The following is a 25704-nucleotide window of genomic DNA, read 5'->3' as shown; positions in this document are numbered from 1 at the left end:
CATAAAAAGAAAATAACTATGGTTACTTTTGTATTTCCTGAGGGCCTTCTGTTTGCCGAAGAAACCTTCTGGATACTTGGAATTATAAACTAGACAACAAAAAAAAAATCAAGTTTTCTTCTCTCTCAGAATTTTATTGTAACAGCAAAGGCTAACAATACATTCACAACTAAATGCATTATTAATGTAATAATTCATAATTAAAATACATGAAAGATAATAAAACAGGGCAATAGGAGCTAAGGATTTGCACTTTGCAAATATTAATTCATTCAATTATCACAACATGAAAAGAGAGACACTATTACAATTGTCCCAGAGAGTATTCTGAACCTCAAAGAAGGCAATAATTGTTGAAGTTCACACAACTAATAACTAAAGATGAGATGCTAGTCTAAGTGAATCTCCATCCACTGCCAACTGGGCAGAATGAAAGTGACAGCAGGATGGACACATAGGTGAGAGGTTATAGGAGTACAAGCAATTGAAACTCTACCTAAACATACTTTAAGTTTCAATTCATAATCCATTTAGAATTAGAAGAACCTCAGGAGGAGAGGCAGTGAGAACCATAATCATGAGTTTATTATTATTTTTTTGGGGGGGTCCGGTTGTGGGGCTTGAACTCTGGGCCTGGGTGCTGTCCCTCAGCTCTTCAGCTTAAGGCTAGCACTCTACCATTTGAGCCACAGCACCACTTCCGGCTTTTTTCTTTCTGCTTATGTGGTGCTGAGGAATTGAACCCAGGGCCTCATGCATGCAAGGCAAGAGCTCTACCACTGAGCCACCTTCCCAGCCCCATAGTTTATTATTTTTTCTCATTTGTCTTGTTTAAAAAGTATGTGGAATGAACCCTTAGATGTGTATTTTAATGTTTTTTTCTTTCATGCATGTGTTTCTAACACATTTATAAGATTATCTCTTTGTTGCTTTGTATGTCCCTCCCCCACAGTATAACCCCTGCTTTCACTATATTTGATGTCAGTATAACTTGTGGAGGAGATGGGGAAAAACCAGTTGTTTAAGGATACAGGTGGACCTGTTGCAACAATGAGAAGTACAAGTTGTCATGTCCAAAATGAGCTTTACAACGTTGGTGCGGGGGGGGGGGGGGGGGGGGGGCGGGGAGGAGAAGGATTGGGATTGGGAGGGAGGGGGGAGGCTGGGAAGGGATGTGAAGGGTAAACAAAGGAGGAGGCTGCAATGCTTGGTAAGAAATGTACGCATTATCCTGCCCATGGAACTGTAACTCCTCTGTACAGTATGTTCACAAATAAAATTAAATTAAATTAAAAAAATAAAATAAAATAAAAAGTATGTGGAAATCTCTTGTTTTAAGGGATTAGTTTCCCATTCCTTCCTTCTTTTCTCCATAGCTAAACTTGGATTTCCTAAATTAGGTTAGAAAAATAGTCTGGGAGGAACATATATTGTAGGCTGCAGCCTTTATTTGTTTCTTCCACTATTTTCTCTAATTACTGCTGGTTATTTTCAAATATTTTTAACTCTCTGTGAAAGTAGCTAAGACTATCTTGTCCCATTCAGTTGACACATACTGTAGCATTTGAGCATTTAGAAGTTCAGAGTGGGCAAAACATAGTTCAGTATCCAGTAAATGACACAGAAAATGAAGAATTCCACAAGCAATATGAACAACAAAATAGACAGGCAACAGAATATGAAAAAATGAATATCTAATGATTTTATTTATTATTTATTAGCTGTTTCCTAACACATAGAACCAGCACTCTCTTTTCACTGTAGCAAATCAATAAGAAAAGCTTTGAGGTTTAAAACTTGAGGAAGGTATTATCCATTCGTAGAATGGATCTGGTTGGGTGGAGTGGGGCTGTCTGATTCATTCAATGTGCAGGTCTCTCTTCAGTAGAATTTACAAACTTCTTTTGAGTATTGAGATAGTAATATTTCAGAAATCATCACAAGTCAATATTTCTGGACAAAACAAATGAGGAATGTTTGAGTCTTTTAGTAGGTTTCTTGTCATTCATTGTTCATTTTACCTCTAATACTGCAAAGGTCAATTTGTATGTCTAATTAGTCCATAAATCCATTTCGTGGTCACTGAGAACTCTGGATCTTAAAGCACCTATATCGCCATCTGCTGTTGCACAACCAATAAGTCCTCTGTGTACCTCTGATCACATCTATGTTGTTGTAGACATAACCATGAGGCACATAGGGCTCTCATTGTACCAAGATTTTTATCTCATGCTGTTGCCAGAAGGTTTAGCCATCCTGATTGGATAAGAAACAGATCAGATTTTTCCCTAGTGACATAATTTCATTAAAACAGGAGTTACCTCCATATAAATGTGAATAATAGAAAGATTACAGATCACTACAAATCTTTTTAAAAACCTAGAAAATCTTTGCTTTAAATTATGGAATGACTTTAGAGATTACTTCTTGCTGAATTTGCATAAATGCTTTGAAATTTAGGTAACTAGATGCACCTTGTTAAGTCTTTTCTCATTTATATAAATTTTATACCAAAAGTACCCCCCCCCCATAGATTTATAGTCCAAGAATCACTTCAAGGGCTTTGCATCTCCTCTCTAATTTGATACAATAGACCTGTTTAACCCCTCTCCCTAAGACATCAATTCCTTTCATCGGTAGAGCAGAAAAAGGCACACTTACTTTGACTTAATAGACATATATCAGCCAGGCAGCCTCCCAACGGCTTGTTTCCTATAGAGAAACATTTGTACTTTATGATGACACGCAAGCAATAAGCCAGCATCAGAAGTATGATTTGAATTGTTGCTTTGTTATTATAACTTGACTCTCAATATAAGGATTTCCAAATTTAATTTTGCTCAATGTAGTTTTCTTCAGATACTACTGAAATGAATAGGTATGGGCTCTGCATTTGCTTCTAAGATTATTGAGAAAAGCCTTCTATTTTACTTTGTAGAACCTGAAGAAACATTCCTCAGCCTCAGGCCCCATGGGTGTCATACAATACTACACATTATACCCCCAGAAAAGAAATTAACCAATTAGCAGGCAATGAGGCCCGGGATGAAGACATTATGGTTCCTACACCTTGTACTGTGATATGAAGGAAGATAGGGAGAGGAGCAGGTAGAAGAGGGGAGAAAGAAGGAAATTGGGAAGGCAAGATGAAGAAAGGCAGGAAATAGGAAGGTAAGTCACAGATGGAGAGAGGACAGTGAGGTGCGAGGCAAGGAGTAAAATGACTATATATATATATATATATATATATATATATATACACACAAATACATACATATATATATTCCTTAAAGCAGAGAATAGAGCATTTATATAAATATTACTATATAAATATTCTTTAGGAATAAAAAATATCTTTTAGTTTTGGAGTTTTTGTGGTAAAACTCACCAAGTCTTTTTCACACTTGACAACTCTGTGTCCGCCTCTCCTCACTTTGAGTTATTCTAGTACACAAAGTCAAGGTTACCAACAAGTCATGGTGTGAGCCACATGTGGGACTTGTAGCTCACACAGTGATCTTGGTTCCTAACCCTAATGAGCTACTGTGTGTTAGGCCAGAAACAAGTCATTTTCTTTATCTGCATTTTATTTTCCCTGTTTGCAGAAATAGGTTACTTCCTTATTTATTCAAAGCTTACTATAGCTCAAAATATAATCACTTTAACCCCATGAAAAATCAGTCCTGATGTAATACTTCTACTTCCTAAAATGTCTCTCCTATGGCTCTCTCATAGACAATATTTTCAACCCTTCATCAAAGGACAGAAGATAACAATACTGAGAACCTCACTGATAAAAACCGACAGCTGAATATGGTAGCTCAAGCCTATAATCCAAGCCTCTTAGGAGGTGGACATTTGAGGCTATGGTTAAAGGCATAAGATGTTCATGACTTTTTATCTCACATAATAGTCAGGCTCAGTCAGTAGAGTGTACCTGGAGTTGCAGTCCAATAAGCCTGGGTATAAAGTGACACCCTACCTGGAAAATAACCAAGACCAAAAGAGACTGAGAGTATGGCTCAAGCATTAGAGTATTTCCTTGTGAGCATAAGGCCCTGAGTTCAAGGAAGCCCTGAGTTCAATTCCTACTACTGTAAAAATAAAAATAAAAATGATGCATTAGTGAAGCTCTCAATCACAGTCTAGTGGCTGTTGCTAAATTGTAGGTGTTATCTGAAGAAGAATCTTTTTGCCATGAGGTAAACTTTTTAAGAAAGAAGAAAAAGAAAACAAAGGAGGGGGAGGAGAATAAATGTAAAAGAGACTCTTCCTCAGTTATATTTTCCTTCCTTCTTTGTTTCTACCTAATCTTCCAGACTATTTTATAACATTAAGCAAAACTTCCACTTCAACTGTTGAATATTAGGTACAGGAAGATTAGGGAATAAGCAATGAGCATTAGAAACACACTTCAGAGCCTGTCAAACCTTAGAGTAATGTAATGTGTTGATTTTTGTCTTCCCCAAGAGACTTACAAGTTAAAGAAACAAATTTGACAAAAGTCACAGCACAATCCCAGATGGTATTTAAGAGTTAGGAACATAAACTTAAGGTTCCTATTTTTATGGTCTGTTTATGCACAAAAATGTACTTTATATACAGAACATTTTTTTTCTCAGAAATTAGTTATGCATCTGGAAGTTTAATTCTTAGGAGAATCAGCTTGCCAAGCAAGGGGCATTTAAAATAAGAGTTGCTGGGGGGAAAATGAAGTGAAGAAATCTCTCAGAATTTCCTTCTCAGAATTGATATGTTAGCCCAAATTACGCAGGGAACTATTGTTAATTGCTTCTCCTATGACTGTGCAAATTTGGGATGTTTAAAAATCAATATTTTACTCTTTCTTCTGTGGAAAAACAGGCTTGATTAAAATTTAGAAATTGATAGCTATATATACACACATATGCACACATATATGCACACATTTTAATGCACGCATGAACACGCATGTCCACACACATATCTGTAAATTGTGATAACACATGGGCCAAGGGGATATATTTAGCACAGCTCTAAGGACAGAATGAGGAGAGTCTTTAAGAAAAGCAGAAAATAGAAGGACTTTAAATAATTTCAGCAGTGGGTTTGTAGGAGTTAAGGGCACATATGGCATAATTTTTTTTACATTTATTTTAGTTTAAAAAAACCCCCAACAACCCAGACACTCCGAGTGAGACCTTTGTTCCATATACGCGTACACTGTGCTTGTTCTTTGCAAGTGGACTAGTTTTATTCTCATGCCACAGGAGCAGGTGGCGCGAAGCCGTTTTGACGAGGTTAAAAGGCTCCTCCCCTCCTTCCCCAAGCAGCAGCCTGAAGTACGTCAGCAGTAATTGTGTGCATGGCTGGGCTGTGTGGGGGGGCGGGGGGGGGGGACCAAAACTGATATCAAATAAGGCTCTCCAACTGAGATCCGGATGTTCCATTTAAGTTGTTGCTCATTTTTATTAGCCCCACCAGGGGTTAACAGCCCACAACTTGAACATCCTTGGTGGTAAGAGCAGAGATTTTTGATGGATTTGTATTTTGCTTCTCCACAAAGACAGAATTAGTGCTATTTAGCAGATGTAAGAGAGAGAGAAAAAAAGGTGGGGGTGCGAGGTTCGTCACTCTTTTATCATCTTTATTATTCCCAGTCGGACGTCAGCTCAGTTAGATAAAGGAGAGGTTCTGTTGGCCAGAATGTGAGGCCCTCGTGAGAATGGGAGTCCCCCTTCCCCACCCCCAGCCCAAATTCCAAGTAGGCAGATGCTGTTTTCGGGTTTCTTGTCATTTCTTCAGTCGCTTCTTCTCCCGGTTCCAATGGGCCCAGGGAGCAGGAGCTCTCCAAGGTGCTAGGAAGCTGGCATCTTTGCCATTCAAAAGCAGACGGATGGCAGAAGCAGAGGAGAGGGATTACTGCTTATTTCCGAAGGTAGGTTCTTTGTTTCAGAATCCCTGATTAATCATCAGCGGCATCAACAGACTAAGGCAGCTGGAGAGGAGAGAGAGAAGCAGGAAGGGAGGGAGTCGGGAGCAGGGAGGAGGGAGGAGAGAGAGAGAGAGAGAGAGAGAGAGAGAGAGAGAGAGAGAGAGAGAGAGAGAGAGCTGGTTGTCACGGAGGGACGATGCCACACACAAGCTAGGCTGCTCCAAACCTCCTGTGTATAAGTGGCAACGAGAAAGAGCATCTTTTTTGGCCAAAAAGCGACATTTAGAGGGGATGTTTCTGATTTTTTGTATTCATTCATTTCTGTCTACACAGAATATAATCAAATGAGGCACCCTAGTCAGCCTGGTGATTGCTTCGGGTCTTGTAATCATCTGTATAGCAAAGTAGGTAACATCATTCAATTTCTTCCCCGCTGGACCTGGAAGGAGAGGGGCTGTGTGCGCATCCCCACCCATTAGCGATGCCCTCTTTCCTCCGAATGTCGCTGTAAGGAAGCAAGCACCTGTCTTCTGCTCCTGCATCCTCCTAGCAAACTTTAAAGGCCATTTTATCTGATAGGAAGAACATCAAGAATGCTCTGATCTCTAATGATGAAGAATCTGGGATTCGACACGTTCCCCATCCAGATACAATGCACTTTAACTGAAGAAACCCTGAGCTGAACTACAAGTCTGTTTCTTATGGTGCTGGATTGCTCCTCCGGAGCTGCCCTGCGGTCAGCCGAGAGAGAGGGCTCTGACTGACACAAGTCACCTTCTCATTTATTGCACTTAGCTCTCTCTGGGGACTTACATTTTTGGTATGTATTTCTTTTTTTTCCAGATATTCTAAGCATGCTCATTGAATCCAGCACAAAGTAGATCGAGCAATCTGGCTGTGACATGGAATGAATTTTAGTTAAAGATACTTAATGCTGAAGTTTGCATGTTTTATTAGGTGGAGCAGAATTAAAGCCACACGGATGGCATTCTGGGCTAGAGGAAGCCTCGGGCTATTTTTACTCCCTTACCCATTTAGTTCCATTACCATGGAAATGGTTAAATTAGATTTTTTCATTAGTAAAATAAGCCATGTTGAATTATTAAAAACCCTGGAAATATTTTCCAGGGTATTAATTGGCATTCATGTTGTGCAACCTAGCTATTTATCCACAATTCCATACGATAAATATTTTACAACTATCTCATGGCACATCGGTGTTAACAGCGAGAGCCCAATTTTGCACTAAGAAAAAATAAACCCCAGACATACTACCACAAAAATGCCAAATTACCAGTGATCCCCCAAAGCTGAAACCACTTCTTTCTGACTAATCAGACATAAAACTATTTGAAAAAAATATATTTTAATATCTATCAATTGCAGGAAGCTTTCCTTACTGTCATCCGAATGACTATCTCCTGCAGAACTTTAGGTGAACTTGTTTTACTTGGGACATGTCCTGTCCTGTTGAAGTATCTGCTTTCTATTTTCCCCAGCTACATTGCAATATTTCACATACTAGCAATGTAGATATTTTGCACCCAGATGAGCTGTTACCTTAAACAATATGATGGATTCTTATTTCTCTCATTGAGAACTCCTAAAGTTGTTTGGCACTGTATATTTTCTAAATATACTAAACAATAAAGGCATCCAATTGAAAAAGGTACATGTTTTAGTTTTGCTCATCTTTAAATTGCAAAAAGTTTCTAATTAAGTATTATGGAATAATAAATAGTGAGCAAGTATGAAAATTAACCCCCTCCTAATGTTTCACATTTTAGACAATACTCCAAGTGATGTTATTAATTTTATATATTTCCAATTGCATAAGTGAATGAGAAAACCAAGCTAGCCCCTTATGTAGAAATTAAGTAGTTTTATGGGAATAAAACATATGTTACACAACTCATCAAAGAAGGGAACTCTGTGAAGGACAGGAACAATTCATGCAATTAGTGGAGACAAACCTGAGAAAACACTACAATCTTCATAAGGTGCTAAAGGGAGGCCCAACAATTTGAAATAAGCATGCAGTTTAGAGGGAGAAGAAGAGAAAAGAAAGAAAGAAAGAAAGAAAGAAAGAAAGAAAGAAAGAAAGAAAGAAAGAAAGAAAGAAAGAAAGAAAGAAAGAAAGAAAGAAAGAAAGAAGGAAGGAAGGAAGGAAGCAAGGAAGGAAGGAAGAAAGAAAGAAAGGAAAGAAAGAAAGAAAGAAAGAAGGAAGGAAGGAAGGAAGGAAGGAAGAAAGAAAGAAAAAAAGAAAGAAAGAAAGAAAGAAAGAGAGCGAAGGTCAGTTATTGTTTGGAAAAGCACTCAATTCCATTAGATGTTTTCTATTGTAACTATGGTCAGCAATTTGTTAAACTGAGCATACTTTGAAAATACTGCCTTGCAAGCACCTGAAACCAATTGGTTCAAGGCTCCACTGGCACTTTGCATGAGCTTCTAATGTGAGTTGGAATGTGCAATCTCTTCAGACCACAGGCAAAGAGCACATGACTCGACAAAGTTGAGGAAAATACTTCATTTGCAGTGCTACTACATTTACATGATCTATATCAATTTTAGCCATTTGGGAAAAGAGAGATAGTGCAGAAAAACTAACTGCAAAGTAATCTTTCCAAAGAAAAAGCAATCAGTGTCTTTGTAGTTTTCCAGAAAGCTGTCTTGCTTATAGCTTCAAAATTTCCCATTTTGGGCAGCACATCTGCATTGGGATCACACAGAGAATGAAAGAAGTGAACACAACCATTTGTGAGGTTGGGATAGGATTTTGAACATATTCAAAGTGAAATTATAGGACTAATGTTTAATAGATTGTAAGCTTTTGCTTTATCAGAAACATAATTCAACTTACATGGGATATGGGTTATAACCACATGAATTAATCTGTTGATTTGGTCCTACTACAGGAAATTAGAAAATTTTAAATACCAATTTTTATATATAAGTTATAAGTGCATATGTGTGTGTGTGTGTGTGTGTGTGTGTGTGTGTGTATGAATCCTGCTTGAAGCACATTTTCAGACACAAGGTGTTTTTAAATTGACCTAAATGCATGTAAATAATGTGAAAGGTTTATAACGTTTTTACACATTTAAAAATAGTCAAAATTGTCTTGGAAAAATGTATTGAATCAATACTACTAGGATCTCTATATCAGGCAAGATGTAATGACTAGATTATGAGGGAAATCAAAATTATAGTAACTCAAATTCTCATAATGTCTTTACTATGTTAATACAGGTGTCATGTGTAAACTTCAAAAACATATAAATGGTAGAAACTCAAAAGCTTTACCATTAACAAATGAAGTGCAAGAAAATAACTGTGGAGTAACAGTCAAATATCCAGACATTCTCCAGGAAAGCAATTCCCATTTTTGTAATATGATCTCCCTGATTATCACAAATAGCATTATAAGAAATGACACAAAAATAAATCTTACTTATAGGGTTTTCTTGCAAGGACCACTGTGATCTAAAACTTAGAAAGTTTCCCAGGAAACTTGGAATACTGAGGAGCAATTCTCTCCCCAAACAGAGCTATTTCTGCTATATTATTCAGAATTCTGGTTAATGAAGTGGTCACAACTTTCTATATTGAAAATGCAAAGTAAGTGGAGAATGATTTTATTCCAGAAATTTTCCATAAGGACCTTAGAATTACAAAGCAATGAATACTCCTGAGGTTTGTGGAATACTTTACTCAGATATGAATAGGACTTGTAGAACTTGGTTTTAAGTGAATGAAGATGCAAGGTCATTGTAGGCTCTGCTTGACAGGTCAGTATCAGATTCTTCTCAGCCACTCCTGGGACGCTAGAGTGGTTTAGTAGCATAATATATGAAATTATTCTACAGAAGGAGCTTGTTCTGAATTTTAAGCAAATGAAAATAAAAATACTTACACATATCCTGAAGAGAAGTAGGCATTCTGAATATCCATCTGACTTATTTGTGCCCACCTTAAAAAACCCTCTGTAACCTGATATCTTAACAGACAATAGAAATAATCCACAGAAATATCTGACCTTCATTTTTTTTACATACAACTATTTCTGAAAAATTCTACCTAGCTTTTTTTTTTTTTAACATTAAGGAGTCTCTTAACTGCTTGAGACCCTTGGACAAAGAAGCTACTAAAAGGAAAAACAGAAAAAACAACACTTACTTTATGTGTCTATGGATTCCACTTGGACATACTTAATTTATGTTCCAAATATGTATGGAAACAGTGTTATTTCTGTAGGAGAAATTATAGGAAAAACTAATATTGCTTTCAGCTCTAGTTTCAGCATTGGTAAGGAATGATAAGAGTTTTGCAAAAAGGAAAGAATAAAATGTTAATAAATGCAATATGAAGTTAAGTGTATAGTAATTTCAGCATGATAAATACTTCCCCAGTTTAAATTGTTGCCTCTTTGCTAATAGAAAGAACTTAAAAAATTTGAGACATGGCACTACATTATACCAAGTACTTTTATAAAGGGTGTAGCCAACAGGATATAAGTAACAAAAGAACAGAGCTTAAAAGAAAAAGCTGACTAATTAGTCATCCAGTTATATTTAGCTAACATAGGTGCCTTTCATAGAAATGATCATGATTCTAGACACAGTAATCTAAAATGTAGACAAAAGGAGTCACTGGTGAATACAGGATACCGCAGTGGGAAAAAAGGTATTAAATGGGGAACATACCAATATCTGTTGATTGCCTGGCAATTCTGATTCTGTTGTCTGATACTTTCCCAAAAGAATTCCTCACCTGAATTTTGAGTGTTGTACATAAATTCCAAGAAACTCGCCTACCTATGATATTCCATTGTGTGTCTTAGTACCATGCATTTAATTGAAAATGTATTTATTTGCCTTTCAAATAATGACCATAGATACCAACTTTCAAGCAAAGTTTCTGGATAGTAGGTAATAGATATGTAAGGCTAGAATATCATTCTCATTCTCCCTCTCCCTCCCTTCCTCCCCCCCCCCCTTCCTCAGTGTCCCTTATAAAAATGGCTATAGTTTTATATTAGTTCAGTAAAAGGACTTCCCATAGCAAAGCAGAAGTTCCCCTTCAAATCACCAACTCTGGAGTCACTCTCACATAAACTGATTAGAGGTCACAAAGTAGAATATTATAGAGTTATGTGGAAAGGTGTTACATGAAAGAAATGCCTTTCTTTTCCTCTCAATCTCTAAGGTGCCAACTGAAGAATGAGGTACTGAAGACAAGTTATTCAACATGCAGCTTAGTCGCAGATGTGCATTTCTGAAAGACAAAGAAATTCATGATTTGACTTCACTGTGTATTCTCCTTGCATCAAATGTATGCAGCAGTTGTACTGCAGTAGATAATGAACAAAGTTCTCTTTTCTTCAGTGAGGCCATGGATGTGTTTCCTGTGTGTTTGAACTATGGTCCAGTTGCCTGTGAAATGTTCTTTAGCTTATTGTGAGGGCTTTAAGTCCCAGATGCAGACAATGGGGAAAATAGATAAGGACTCCTCGTAATCATTTTTAGTTAGCGGAAAAAGGTGTGGACACCTAACTTGGCCTGTGTTTACATATCTATTGTTGAAGAAGTTGAACTGTCTCAAAGATTACACTTATCTGTTCCAAAGTAAAGTAATATTTGCCAAGAAGTTATTTTAGCTGGGTATTCTGTGGTGACTCATGCTTGTAATCCCAGCTACTTAGGAGGCCAAGATGTGAGGTTCAAGGCTTGAAGCCAGCCCAGGCAGACAAATCTGAGAGACACTTATCTCCAGCTATCCAGAAAAAAGCTCAAGTCACAGAGTGCTATCCTTGAGTAAAAATATATTCTGGCACACAAAAGGTGTTATAATCTTGTTAAATATTACTTTTTTTACATTGAAAAATTGGAGAATTATTAATAGTTAATATTATGATTAATGGATATATTAATAGTATTAACTACAAATATTTTGGGGGTTTAGTTTTTTTTGGGGGGGGTTGTTGGTCATGAGGCTTGAACTCTGGGCCTGAGTGTTGTCTCTGAGCTCTTCAGCTCAAAGCAAGTGCTCTACAATAAGAGCCACAGCACCACTTCTGGTTTTCTGGTGGTTAATTGGAGATAAGAGTTTCACAGATTTCCTGCTGGGGCTAGCTTTGAACCGCGATCCTCAGATCCCAGCCTCCTGAGTATAAATATAAATTTAAAACATTAATATCTTAATTCTGATAATATTAATGTGTTCAGTAATCATTATCATCTGATTTGTTAACCATGCATATTTTTTTTCTGAGTCCATATGACATGTCTATTCCAAACACTTTTTGAAAACTGTGAAAACTGAGGCTTAAAGATGCTATTTAACTTACACAAGTGATTGAGCCAGAAGCTGCTTAGTTGGGACTTGTTAGCCAAACTGCAATATTTCTTACCTGTGCCCTCACAAGATGGTCTCCGAGCTTCTCCTACATTATAAATGTTCTTCTGTAATGGAGAAGTAAGCAAAATAGTGTGACAGGGCAACATTGACAAGTCCCTATTTCCTGTTCTCTAGTTTTGAAGATTTACATAATTATTAATTTTTTTTAGTCAAACAAGGATGAAAAAGAAGGGTACATGCCAAATGTGATATAATCAGGACTCTAATCATAGACTATGAAATTGTTTTACTTATTAGCTCTTCCAATGTGGGATGGAACCTAGGCCACAATTTAATCTTTATTATTACCTGGCTCCTAACAGGTGTTCAATAACTACTAATAAAGTTAAGCATATTTCTAAAACCAGGGAATGTGCACAAGTACCCTGAGGACATGCACAAGCACCCAGGGGGATGTGCACAAGTACCCAGGGAATGTGCACAAGTACCCAGGGACCTGCACAAGTACCCAGGGAACGTGCACAAGTACCCAGGGACCTGCACAAGTACCCAGGGAACATGCACAAATACCCAAGGGGACGTGCACAAGTACCCAGGGAATGTGCACAAGTACCCAGGGACGTGCACAAGTACCCAGGGAATGTGCACAAGTACCCAGGGACGTGCACAAGTACCCTGGAGGCATGCACAAGCACCCAGGGGGACGTGCACAAGTACCCAGGGAATGTGCAGAAGTACCCAGGGAACATGCACAAGTACCCAGGGAACGTGCATAAGCACCCAGGGGGACGTGCACAAGTACCCAGGGAATGTGAACAAGTACCCTGGGGGCATGCACAAGCACCTAGGTGGACGTGCACAAGTACCCAGGGAACGTGCACAAGTACCCAGGGAATGTGCACAAGTACCCAGGGAACATGCACAAGTACCCAGGGAACGTGCACAAGTACCCAGGGACCTGCACAAGTACTCAGGGAACGTGCACAAGTACCCAAGCATTTGCCCATGCTCATCCCATGAAACTTTCACTACATTTGATGCTTGATTCACCTAAAATATTTCTTCTCAGCTAAAACAAAGTGTGACTCAACAGATAACTAAACAAAACAAACACCAGAACTAAGACTGTAAAGGTAAAGGTTAATGAGAAGGGGTGAATGAATGAAAAAAGGTGCCGTGGACAAATACAAGAATACTGTGTGTGTGTGTGTGTGTGTGTGTGTGTGTGTGTGTGTGTGTGTGTAAATGTGAAAAGAGTTTGTGGGGAAGGAACAGTTGGGATGGGGGAGAACGAAGGAAGAAGTGACTCTGATCCAGACACACTGGACACTTAGATGAACAAAAGCGAAACTTTTCTTTTTCTTTTCTTTTTTTTTTTGGTTGGTTGTGGGGCCTGAACTGTGGGCCCAGGCACTGTCCCCCAGCTCTTCAACTCAAGACTAGTGCTCTACCACTTGAGCCACAATCCGCTTCAGGTTTTCTGGTGGTTTATTGAAGCTAAGAGTCTCACAGACTTTGCTTCCCAGGCTGGCTTTGAACCATGATCCTCAGATCTCAGCCTCCTGAGTTGCTAGGATTACAGGAGTGAGCCACTGGTGCCAGGCGATGAAACTTTTCTTTTCTTTTTATTTTTTTTATTGTGAAAATACTGTACAGAGGTGTTAACAATTACATGGGCAAGATAATGAGTACATTTCTTGTCAAGCATTTTAGCCTCCTCCTTTGTTTCCCCTTCCCATCCTCCCCCCGCCCCCCCACCCAACCCTTCTCTCCCTCCACCCCCCTCCCCGCGGACCCCCGCCCCACACCAAAGTTGTAAAGTTCATTTTCGACATAACGACTTGTACATCTCATTGTTGCAATAGGTCCTTCTGTATCCCTATTTCAATGATTTGTTTTTCCCCTTCCCCTCCACAAACTCCCCCACAGTATAACCCCTGAAACTTTTCTTTAAAAGCAAAACTTTCCACAGCCTAAATACGACACCATAATACTATTGACTGTTTTCTTAGAATAGGAAGATTTTAAAATCTGGGCATTTTGAAAAGTGATTCAAAATTAATTAATATCCAAAGATTAAAAAAAAACTTGTTGACAAATAGCTGTAAAAACTTTATGCTAATCATTAAAGACCATTTGAATTGTATTTCCAAATTAAAACACTTCAAGGAGAATTGGCAAGGCTTTGGATTACAATGCCTTATGTCACTTGGAAATATGGAGTTATGCTAGAGGACAGAGTGAGTGTAATAATTTCCTGCCTGAAGCGTGATCTCTAGCATCCTTGATTATTGACTTGGCTAGTCTACTTTGGGCAACATTAATTGCCATAAAGTTTTTAACCCAATCACATCTAATGCTAAAGTCCTCCATGGAAGGAGGTTTGTGGTAATAATTTAATTATGGTTCTTTCATCCTTTTCCCCCTAAATAGAGATCATTTGTAGCAATAATTTCCTATCCCTCTGCGGATCTACCACTGAAGAATCTAATCAGATGGACCAATATTAAAATACAATTCAATTACATTAGGTAGCTAGAATGAAAAGACCCATTTAATCTCAAACCCACTAGAGCTTAAAATCAAAGCATGATAAAAAATTTAACATACCAAAACTTCCTATCAACAAATAACCCTTTCTAAGCCTCCAGTTTCAAAGATTTGTTGGATTGTAGCGATTCTTCACTGAGTTTCAATCATGGACTGACTGCTGCAATGCCAATAAACTCTACCATGTGGTAAAATTCCCATACCTGTAGCTCAGATCATGATTATTCTTATAAAAGCCAGAATGGTAATGATTTATAATTGAAAAGAATGAAAGGCTAGAACTTTTACGTTCAACAGTTTATTATTTTCATAATATTTATCTGAGCTTTGGAAGAAAGTATAAGGTGGTGCATGATAATTTAGATCTTTTGGTTTTGTTTTGTTTGTATTAAGAGAGATTAGATTTTCCATGATAAACAGGGGTGTGTGAATCTCCAGAGCTAGCTCAGACTGGCTTTGAGCTCCTTGTCAGAGATGTGAGCCACCATGCCCAACAATATATATTTTTATATGAATTTCATTAGTCCTAGCAGGGGGAGTTTTATAACTTTAAATACTATTTTTCCCTAATGTTAATTGCTTTTGCTTTCCCTTTTTCTTTCTGGCTCAATTATTACAATTTTCTTTTTTTCTATTATATATTTTTTATTGTAAAGATACTGTACGGAGGGTTTACAATTACATGAGTAAGGTAATGAAGACATTTCCTATCAAGCATTGTTACCCCTTCCTTTGTTTGTCCCCTACCATTCCTTCCCTCTCAACCTCCCCAACTCCTCCCTCCCCCACCCCGAAGTTGTAAAGTTCATTTTCAACATAGTGTCTTGTACATCTCATTGTTACAATGGGCCAAACAGTATATTTCAACATTTTGTTATTTCCCTTCCCCTCCCAAATTAGAAAAATGTATATACAAGATGCAGGGCACCAGAATCAAATATAGTGAAAGCAAGGATTGTACCATGGGGGAAGAACATACAAAAGAAACAAAACAAATCACATAGTACATTATAAATACATTAAAAACAACAGCAAGAAAGATAAAACCTCCTGTGTCCCTAACTTAGGGTTCATTTCACTTAGCATCATCTTTTGTGATCATATGTACATAACTTTTGAACTTTTCTGCTTATTGTAGACATATACTAGTTATTGAAAATAAGGGAAACTATGGGATCTATGTTTCTTTGGGCCTGGCTTACTTCACTTAATATAATTTTTCCAAGTCTTTCCATTTCCTAACAAATTGGGCGGTGTCTTTCTTTCTGAAGGAGGCATAGAATTCCAGTGTGTGTGTGTGTGTGTGTGTGTGTGTGTGTGTGTGTGTGTGTGTGTGTGTGTGTGTGTGTATTACATTTGCTTGATCCATTCATCTACCGAGGGGCATCTGAGTTGGTTCTTCAAAGAAACAACCACCAGATTAATAAGTGGGCTAAAGACTTAAAGAGAGACTTCTCTGAAGAGGAAATAAGAATGGCCAATAGGCACATGAAGAAATGCTCAACTTCTCTGGCCATAAAAGAAATGTCAATCAAAACAACATTGAGATTCCACCTCCCCCAGTTAGAATGGCTGTAATCAAGAACTTTAATAACAACAGATGCTGAAGGGGATGTGGCCAAAAGAGATCCCTACTGCATTGTTGGTGGGAGTGTAAACTTGTTCACCTACTTTGGAAGAGTATGGAGGTTCCTCAAAAGACTCTACATAGAGCTCTCCTATAACCCAGAAATCCCACTTTGGGGCATTTACTCAAATGATCACAAACAAGGCCATACTAAAGCTAACTAAAGCTACAATTTTCTTTCTGATAGAGAATGTGCAATTGAAAACAGAAAGCTTTTTTAAGTTGGAAGAGAAATATACCTGTCTTTTCTGCAATCAGTTTTACTTTTTTTTAATTTTCATTTTTTTAATTTTTTTAATTATGAAAATATCATACAGAGGGGTTACAATTACATGAACAAGGTAATGAGTACATTTTTTATCAAGCACTGTTGCCTCCTCCTATGTTTTCCCTCCCCATTCCTTTCCATCTCCCATCCCCCTCCCCATCCCACCCTCCCACCCTCCCCCACGACAAAGTTGTAAAGTTTGTTTTTCGACATAACATCTTGTACATCTCATTGTTGCAATGGGTCCACCTGTATCCCTATTTAAACAATTTGTTTTTTCCCTTCCCCTCCACAAATTATACCAACATCAAATACAGTGAAAACAGGACTTATACCGTGGGGGAGGGACATACAAAGCAACAAAGAAATCATCTGAGTCCTTATCTTGGGGTTCATTTCACCTAACATAAACTTGTCTGACCTATTCTGCTTGTCTCAGACATATTATTGAAAATTTATTGCATAGTTATTGCAAATAAGGGAAACCATGGGACCTATGTTTCTTTGGGCCTGGCTTACTTCACTTAATAGAATTTTTTCCAAGCCTTTCCATTTCCTAACAAATGGGGCAATGTCATTCTTTCTGATGGAGGCATAGAATTCCATTGTGTATATATACCATATTTTCTTGATCCATTCATCTACTGAGGGGCATCTGGGTTGATTCCATATCTTAGCTATGGTAAGTAATGCTGCAATAAACATAGTTGTGCTGGTAGCTTTAGTATGGTCTTGTTTGTGATCATTTGGGTAAATGCCCAAAAGTAGGATTGTAAAGCATAATTTCTTTAAGCCCTGTATTAAAAAATTTGGAAACCTGTACTTCAAGGAATAATGAGTTTCATGGCCTATTTGTCCATCCATTCATTCATCCATCCATTCATCCATCCATCCACTCATCCATCCATGTATTCATCCAACCATCCATCCATTCACCCATCCAACCACTTGCATCCACTCACCATTACTACTCTTGCCCATCTTCTTATCTCATTTCTATTGGATATTAGTTACCTCTATGGGTATTCAAGTTTTGAACTGTATTCAAACTCCTGTAGATTGGCACCCTTTTTCAATTGTCCCATCAGTAGGATGGAGGAGTAGGTACTGACTCTAATTTACAGTTGAGAGTAAGATATACTCTCATGTGTATAAATTTTGTTTCATCTTGTTTTAACTTGGTTTTTATTTCTCAATAATTACTTCTCTGGCTTGAATTTTTAAATCTCCCATGTTGCAATGAAATAACAATTTCTCACTGCTGGAACTACCAATCTGCTCAGGATTTATGTTGTCCTGATAATTTATAATATTTGTGTTACTGCAAGGTATAGTATGAAGCCATTACAGAGTACCATTATCGAAAATAATGGGGTTTGCAAAGATTCCGTTTTATGCAAATTTTATTAGAAGTGTCTCTCCTCAATTGGTGTTATATTTTTATGAGTACTTCAGATGAATAAATTTTCATTTAAATTTTTAAGGAGAATACAGACAATACAAATGAGTTTAAAAATAATTTCATCACTCATTTTTAGATGTACAGAAGAATCTTCATGACAATGAAAAATAGATGAGACTTGGATCTGCTCAATCTGGATAAAAGAGCACATTTTTGTGAAACAAACTCATGATTAATTATTTAAGCCTGATAGTTTTCCACATGCACTTCTATTGTACTTTCATATTATTTTTCACAACAGGACTTTTGTCTTTTGTCTTTCTAATATTTTTGCTGTTTTGAGGGAGTTTGATGTTCAGGTAATACCCGTTTAATATTTCCTTAAGTACTGTGGGGGCCTGTAATATCTAATGAGACTTTTCCCCAATTGGAGAATCTAAATTAAAATGTATAAATCTTAGCCCAGTCATGCACAGTTCAGCAGCCACCCAGGAAAAACTCATTTCTAATAAAATCTTGAATAAAACACAATCCCCTTTGATTATTATTTTCCATAATGATCTTCAGTAAATGGCTTTCTTTCTATTGCTTACTAGAACACAAATATCGTAACTCAGCAGGACCAAATACATCCTAACCACACTACTAACTCTCTGGAGATTTCAACCGACACAGTATTAAAGATAACAGCTGTCACCTTGCTGTGATCCTTCACCTTAGGTAAAGGTATACAATGTGTTTTCGCTCTGCAGGACGCGACCCTCTACATGATACCCTCCAAGATGATGAATGCCAACCCTGAGCAAGACCCGTTGGAGGGCTTTCTCCAGTACGTTGAAGACATGGGGATGAAGGCCTATGATGGCCTGGTGATTCAGAATGCATCTGACATTGCTCGTGAGAATGATCGCTTGCGAAATGAAACAAACATGGCCTATCTGAAGGAGAAGAACGAAAAGCGCCGAAGACAAGAGGAAGCAATAAAGCGGTGAGTATAATAAATTAAAACACTGAGCCTTTTGTACTTTCAGAAATCCATGAATGGGACTGAGGCCGTGATGTGATCACCTGGCCAACCAGGGTCTTGTCGGATTCCTTTAGACTTGATAAGGAGAAGGGTATGGGATTACCAATGGGCTGGGGACAGGATTTAATTTCCTGCAAATAAAGGCTCATGCTCAACAAAGTCTTGGTTAAAGCACAGAGGAATATATAGACTTCAATAGGCAAAGTCTGATGACTCACCAATGGCTGTGGCTTCTAGTTCTTACCTTAAATAAAGTTCATCATCTTCCTAGGATCTGACCTAGATTCATCAATAATCACAGGCATGTGAGGCTATAGGCAGGTGGAATTGTGGTGTTTGCTCTCGGTGCAGAGTTGTATGGTTATTAAGTCTTTTGTTTGGCACCAAATGCTCCAGGTTTGTTCAAAGGAAATTACTTTTATGATGCAAAACCTAAACCAGCTGCAAGCTAATCAGCTCTAGATTGCAGCCCTCCAAATGGAGGTTAAATTTATTGGAGCATGAACACCTAAAAAGGGTAAACGTCACATGGTTTTTCAAAAGAAGCGTTGCAGTGTTTTCAGTGTGTGTGTGTGTGCGCACACACACACGTGTTTTCTAGTGATACAGGTGGAAACATGTTGGGTTGGATGAAGTCCTGCTTTTACATTGTAATCTATTTTTAACGGTCTAAAAACATGGGAAATGGTTTCATATCAATTTGCTGGATAACTGGACATTTTGACAGCTCATTATAGATTTTTCATCTGTTTTGTACTGTTGCTTATTATCTGTAAATGTTGTGATATTAAGGAACAGAAAGTATTCTTATGAACTATTCAGGCTTATTAAGAAACCAAGTAATGTCACCCTATGCAACAATTCAAAGGAAAGTAATTTTGTGTGTGAGAAAGATAAACAAAACCAGAAAACAATAGTTGAGAACACTGATTTGAGAGTGCATGCTTTTCTTTGGGACTATTAAAATAGAAATGTATAGTTGGTAAATATTTTCACACTTATATATGTTACTATAATGTTGTAAGATTCCTTTCTATTATATATTAATAATTTTCTGTGGAATTCTTCTGATTGACTTCAGCTTGTGGTGAGCACTTGAACTCTGAGTCTGTGTTTTTTAAATTCAGTAATGCCAGGTAGTCATTCAGATGATAACAATGAAAATTACCAAGTGTATATATTGGTGACAATCATTTGTGGGATCTACTGAACATGGAGAAAAGGTCAATCACACCTTAAACAACATTGTATCCTTGTCTCTTGTGCTGGTACTTTCAACAGTTCCTCTCTTTCCCTCCCCTCCCCCACCATTTTCTAGACAGTTAATTCCCAGCGTGTAGATACCTAGAATAGCAATGGAGCTTCCAATATTGTTGCAACTTCCCTAATACGTTCTTTTCTGAAAATATGACAGTAGAGATGTCTCTAGATATTGTCAAGGGAGGAGGGGGGAAATAGAAAAGTGTAAAACCAAACAAGTGATCACTAGACCAGAGGAAATGAAAGCACTCCCTCGATGCACTGTGGCAGATGACCAGTGGGTACCATCTCAAGAGATCCTGTCTTGGCACCAAATGTCCAAATGCGGAGTTATTATTGGAGGCAGGGGTTAAATGCACATTCATGTGCTGGTACTGGGACTTTAACTCAGTGCCCTGAGTGCTTACTTGGCTTTCTCACTCAAGGCTGATGTTCTACCATGTAAGCCACATCTTTATTTCAGCTTTTTGCTGGTTAATTGGAGGTAAGAGTCTCACTGACTTTTTTTTCTTTGTCAAGTTGACTTCACACTGTGATCCTCAGATTTCATCCTCCTGAGTAGCTAGGATTATAAGCATAAGCCGCTAACATCCAGCCAAATACAGTTTTATTTTTTTCATATGATGTCCAGTGCACAGGGGTTCTGACAATTTATAGATATTAATAGGCTTACACTCTCTCCTCAGAGCACAATTTTGGAGGGAATTGCTTTAACTTTCCTGATAAGAAATATGTTTCTTTAGTATTTTAAGAAAACCCATAACAAAATTCGAATCCTGCGTGTGTTTGGTGGGGAGGGGGTCCCGGGATGGTGACAGAGAATAGCCACATCTAACTTTAACCCACATTCCAATATTTTTTTTTTATCATGCAATGTATGTCTAGTAGAAAAAATTCACAAGGGCATTAATGAACACAGGCTAATTAAAATTACTAAATGTGTGTGATGATTGCCTGTTTAACTATATACTGTGATTTAATATATAGGATATAAATATTGAAGCTCTTAACATAAAGTGTGTTTGACCTTGGAAAGGCATTGATGGTAATTCTCTATGAAATATGCCAGTTGCAATTTCAGAAATGTGCAGGCTGCCAAAGATTGCTTAAAAAATGGAAATAGGATTTCATATGATTGACCTTCTGGATCACATATGTGCTGCTGAAATGCCTTTTGTGCTAAAGCCTGGAAAGCTTAAAACACTGAGCTCTTAGCAAAGGAATAGTCTCCTGACTTTCTCAGTCATTCACGGCACTTAGGCTTTCTGAGCCCAATTCCTTATTTTTAAAGCAACTTGAGGCCTCCTGTCACTGTTCACTCTCATGTTCGTTCACATCCATTTCTCACCTGGGATTTTCCTTTAAAGGTTTGTGGGGTGGAAACATACTAAATAAATGAAAAGGGATGCTGTTAGTGTTTTCCTTAACTGCTTCCAGAACATTCGGTGAGAGGAAAAGAGAGGAAAAAAAAATCTAAATAAGAAAAAGTAATGAAGAAGGAAAGAATTCTTCCAGTGGCTCCTCTCCTCTGCTATTTTAAATTCTAATGGTTTTGTGCAGGTGTCGTTAAATGAGATTTTCTTTTCTTTTATTAAAATGGCTATGGGAAAACAAGCATGCAAAACCTATAGCTTCTGACAAGTGAATTCGGCCTGGATAGGTTGCAAAATCCTAATATGTCATACGAAAAAGGGAAAAGGTAGAGAGTCAGTGTATTAAACCACTGATCCTCCAATAAGAAGGCAGTAAGGGATCACCAGTAATACATTCTGTAAGGCAGAAACTGCTGGTACCTCTGATCTTTAACTTTCCTTAGAGATTCACTATTTATAGGCAATCCCTTTGTTAGGCCATCAAGTATGGAGACTCAGAAAACAGGAGCAATCAAAGTATTTCCCTAAGGGCTGGGAGTGTGGCTTAGTGGTATAGAGTATTTGCCTAGCATGCATGAAGCCTTGAGTTCAATCCCTTAGTACCACATAAGCAAAAAATAATAATAAAATAAATTCAAAGAATACTATCCTATATTCCAATCCCTATCAGGTTACAATTGGGCTCCAGGATTCCCTTTAAGCAAATGTCTCTTTCTTATTTTGCTAAGAGTCATAACATTTTACAAAACAATGTAAGATATATTTTCTAAATTAAAAAGCATCAAGAAAATTTATTCCCAGTTCATGTTTTTCTGAGCATAATTTCTACTATAGGATGGGGCTTTTCTTAATCCTAATGAAACAGATGCAATGTTAGTGAAATTTCCCTAAACATTGTGAGTCTGGAAGACAACTCTGAATTTTAGCAAAGTGGTTCTGACACAAAGGACTACTTAGGCTGATTAGCAATGTCTCTATTCCCTGTGGATGCCCTCAAGGGATCTATATGAGGTTATATTTCCTCTTTTAAAATGACAGTCAGAAATGGAATTAGATTACTTACAGCTCTGTAAAAAAAAAACTTGCAATTGCATATTAGTATGTGCACTTGAAAGCTATTTATACTTCAGGGTTTCAGAATTTCCATAATCCAAATAGAACCAAAAAAAAAAAAACACACCAAAGTTTATGGAAGGGAAATAAAAATATAAATGCAAATTGCTTTTTTTTCTACCATTTTGTTGTCCCCCCAAACAAATGCTTATGCTAGCAAGGTATGAGTTGGTTAATATTCTGAATGATTACCAAAAATACATAATTACACAGGGAGTTATTAATAGAGAATATTAACAGCTGTATGAATTCTCTTTGTGTAACTATGACATCTAGTATCATACACACAGTTTGTGACAGAAGACTTTATCATACTAAGAACATGTATTGATATGATTTCATTTATTATTACTATTTTTTTAGTGGCAGTCCTGGAACTTGAACTCAGGACCTGAGCACTTTCTTAGCTTCTTTGCTCAAGACTAGTTCTCTACCTCTAGAGCCATAGCTCCACTCCCAGAGTTTTCTGGTGCTTAAATGGAGATAAGAGTTTCACAGACTTTCCTGCCTGGGCTGGCTTTGAACGGTGATCCTCAGATCTCAGCCTCTTGAGTAGCTAGGATGATGTGCATTTTAGTAAATGATACACTAACCCAACACAGTGTGAATAACTACTTTGGTCACAAGCAACTCATCTCACTGGATTTGTTTTCACTGGAGGAATGAACAAAAAGGAACAACCCTATTTGTATATCAAAGTGTGCTGAAGCATCATCATACAAGTGAAGCAAGACAGGTAAATGAACAAAGGTTCAGAAAAATGAACAGTTGACAGATAGCCTGGGAGTATAGACAAATGATCTGCAGGTAGCATAGAAATCTCCTTTGTTAGCCATAGCGCCTGTGCTATGGAGAAGCACAGGACAAAGGCCCTCAGCCATAGCCTGTAGAAGCGATCTCAAAGCAGCCGTGTGTGGGAGTCTGACGGCTGGGAATCTGCTGATCTGATCTGCTGTGAGTTTCTGACCTAGTTTTGCTGTAGGAGTTAGTGCTCAGGCAGAGAAAACAAGGTTAATGTGTTGATAAGGGGAGAGATTAAACAGTATCTTAATAACCCTCACGAATTTTGGCTTCCTCTTGTGTTTGTGATTAATTCCAATCACTTTCCAGAGGAAGACAAGCTGCTTTCCTTGTTTCTATATTAAAACTGGCCATTCAGATTGATTTTTTTTAAGCTAAACAAGATATTCAGACATGGCAGTAATTTTGGTTAGAATATCAAACTCATGGGTAGTGGTTTTTTTTTTTTTTTAATTTATAGAAGTGTAAGACTAGGAGAGAAAAATTCAGAAACTTGCCTTGGTCATCCCTCAACTCCTTTTACAGCTTGGCTCTAAGTCAATTAAATTAGTAAAGGTGCTCTATCTATTCTTTTGATGCTTGTGTAGAAAGTTAATGTTGTTCAGTGTATATCTAAGGGCAATTCTTTGTGAGTCAAATGGCATTGGTTCTTCTGGTTCATTGTTTTCAGGAGTCACCTGCTGTCCTAAGATGATTAGTATGAACTTCAGAAAGCATCAGTTTACAATTTGCATTACATTCATATTTGTATCAGCCATGACCGAGGGCTTCTCTGTCACCCGCTAACCCAGATTAGAGACTACAATAAGGGTCCTTCCAAGGGCCACGTTAAAGTTAAGCATCCCCAAGAATCTCCTCATGTAGCTTTCTCAGAGTGACTTATATATTTTAGTTATTTTGCTGTAATTATATACTGGATCTAGCACTGGCTTTATGGGTTAAGAAGCTCAATGGCTGACCTATATCTGAAATAAACAGACAGATGTTAGCAGGAGAAAGGGATTTTTCAGGACAGAGTGGCATATGGGCAGTCAGTCAGCATGCGATCCGAGTTCTCCAGTGCAGGAGAAATCACAGCAAGGAATGGATCTTCCTAAGACCCAGCCCCGAGACAACTGAATAACTCTCAAGAACTCCAGTGGAAAAGTGAAGGTATTGTTTACTTTCAAAAGAGTGTCAGATCTGAAGAGATGTTTATGGATATTTGAGGTATGATGTTTTGTCTAAGGATATTGTTTCATGCTGCTTAGATTGCTGGTGGGTTTTCTCAGTCTTGTAACTAAGGTGGCCATTCTGAAATTTTGAAAACAAAACAAAACATACTAGTGCTGAGACTTAATGTTGTTAATGAATATCTGTGCTGAGACTTAATGTTGTTAATGAATATCTAAATATGCCTTTTTCTAATTGTTATAGAGCAAAGAATATATGATGATATATAGATAGATATGGATATAGATATCAGAGAGATCATGTCCAAATGAAACCACTGGAGTAGAACTTGAGTATGCTAATAAAATTGCTCCAAGGTTTCTAACTCTGAGGTTGCTTAAATAAAACATTTTCATTATAAATGTATGAGTTATTTTCAAATTAATTTTAATCACAAATTGATAGAAGGCAAATCAGTACCCCCTCCCTGAAATGAGTCCCTTCTTGAAACACATGACTCTAGTTAAAAGTTACTCTCAACAAAGCTCATGTGAGGAAATACACACAGAGTACTCTTACATGATAAATAGCACATATGAGTGTTGCTCACTCACCAGGATGCAGAAAAATTAATAAAAGGATACTTCATTTTCTTTGTCTTGAAAGAAAATCACTTTCAGTTGGATGTCCAACTTTTTTTTTAAATGAAACACCAGCATTTAAAATCCATTATTTTAATTAGTAAATTGCACTTAGTCTCTGATTTAGGGCTAAGTACACCACTCAGCATATTTCTGATGTTGGAATAAGAAATGAAGTGGTTCTGCACTGAATGGAGAGCATTACTAAGGAGATTTAAT

At 37.6% G+C, this 25704-nt stretch overlaps 1 protein-coding gene across 1 annotated transcript in view; it reads left to right on the top strand.

Annotated features, from left to right (window-relative positions):
• Nucleotides 1–18885: 18885 nt before the first annotated feature.
• Nyap2 (neuronal tyrosine-phosphorylated phosphoinositide-3-kinase adaptor 2) overlaps nucleotides 18886–25704 on the top strand; it is a 236552-nt gene continuing 229733 nt past the window's right edge. The window contains 1 exon segment of the mRNA XM_042679277.1: nucleotides 18886–19106. Within this exon segment, the coding sequence (XP_042535211.1) occupies nucleotides 18886–19106 (221 nt within the window).

The sequence above is a fragment of the Dipodomys spectabilis genome, unplaced genomic scaffold, assembly GCF_019054845.1.
Source record: "Dipodomys spectabilis isolate Male_0828 unplaced genomic scaffold, ASM1905484v1 ptg000051l, whole genome shotgun sequence".
In the NCBI taxonomy this organism is placed as follows: Eukaryota; Metazoa; Chordata; class Mammalia; order Rodentia; family Heteromyidae; genus Dipodomys; species Dipodomys spectabilis.
This window is presented reverse-complemented; position numbering and strand designations above follow the sequence as displayed.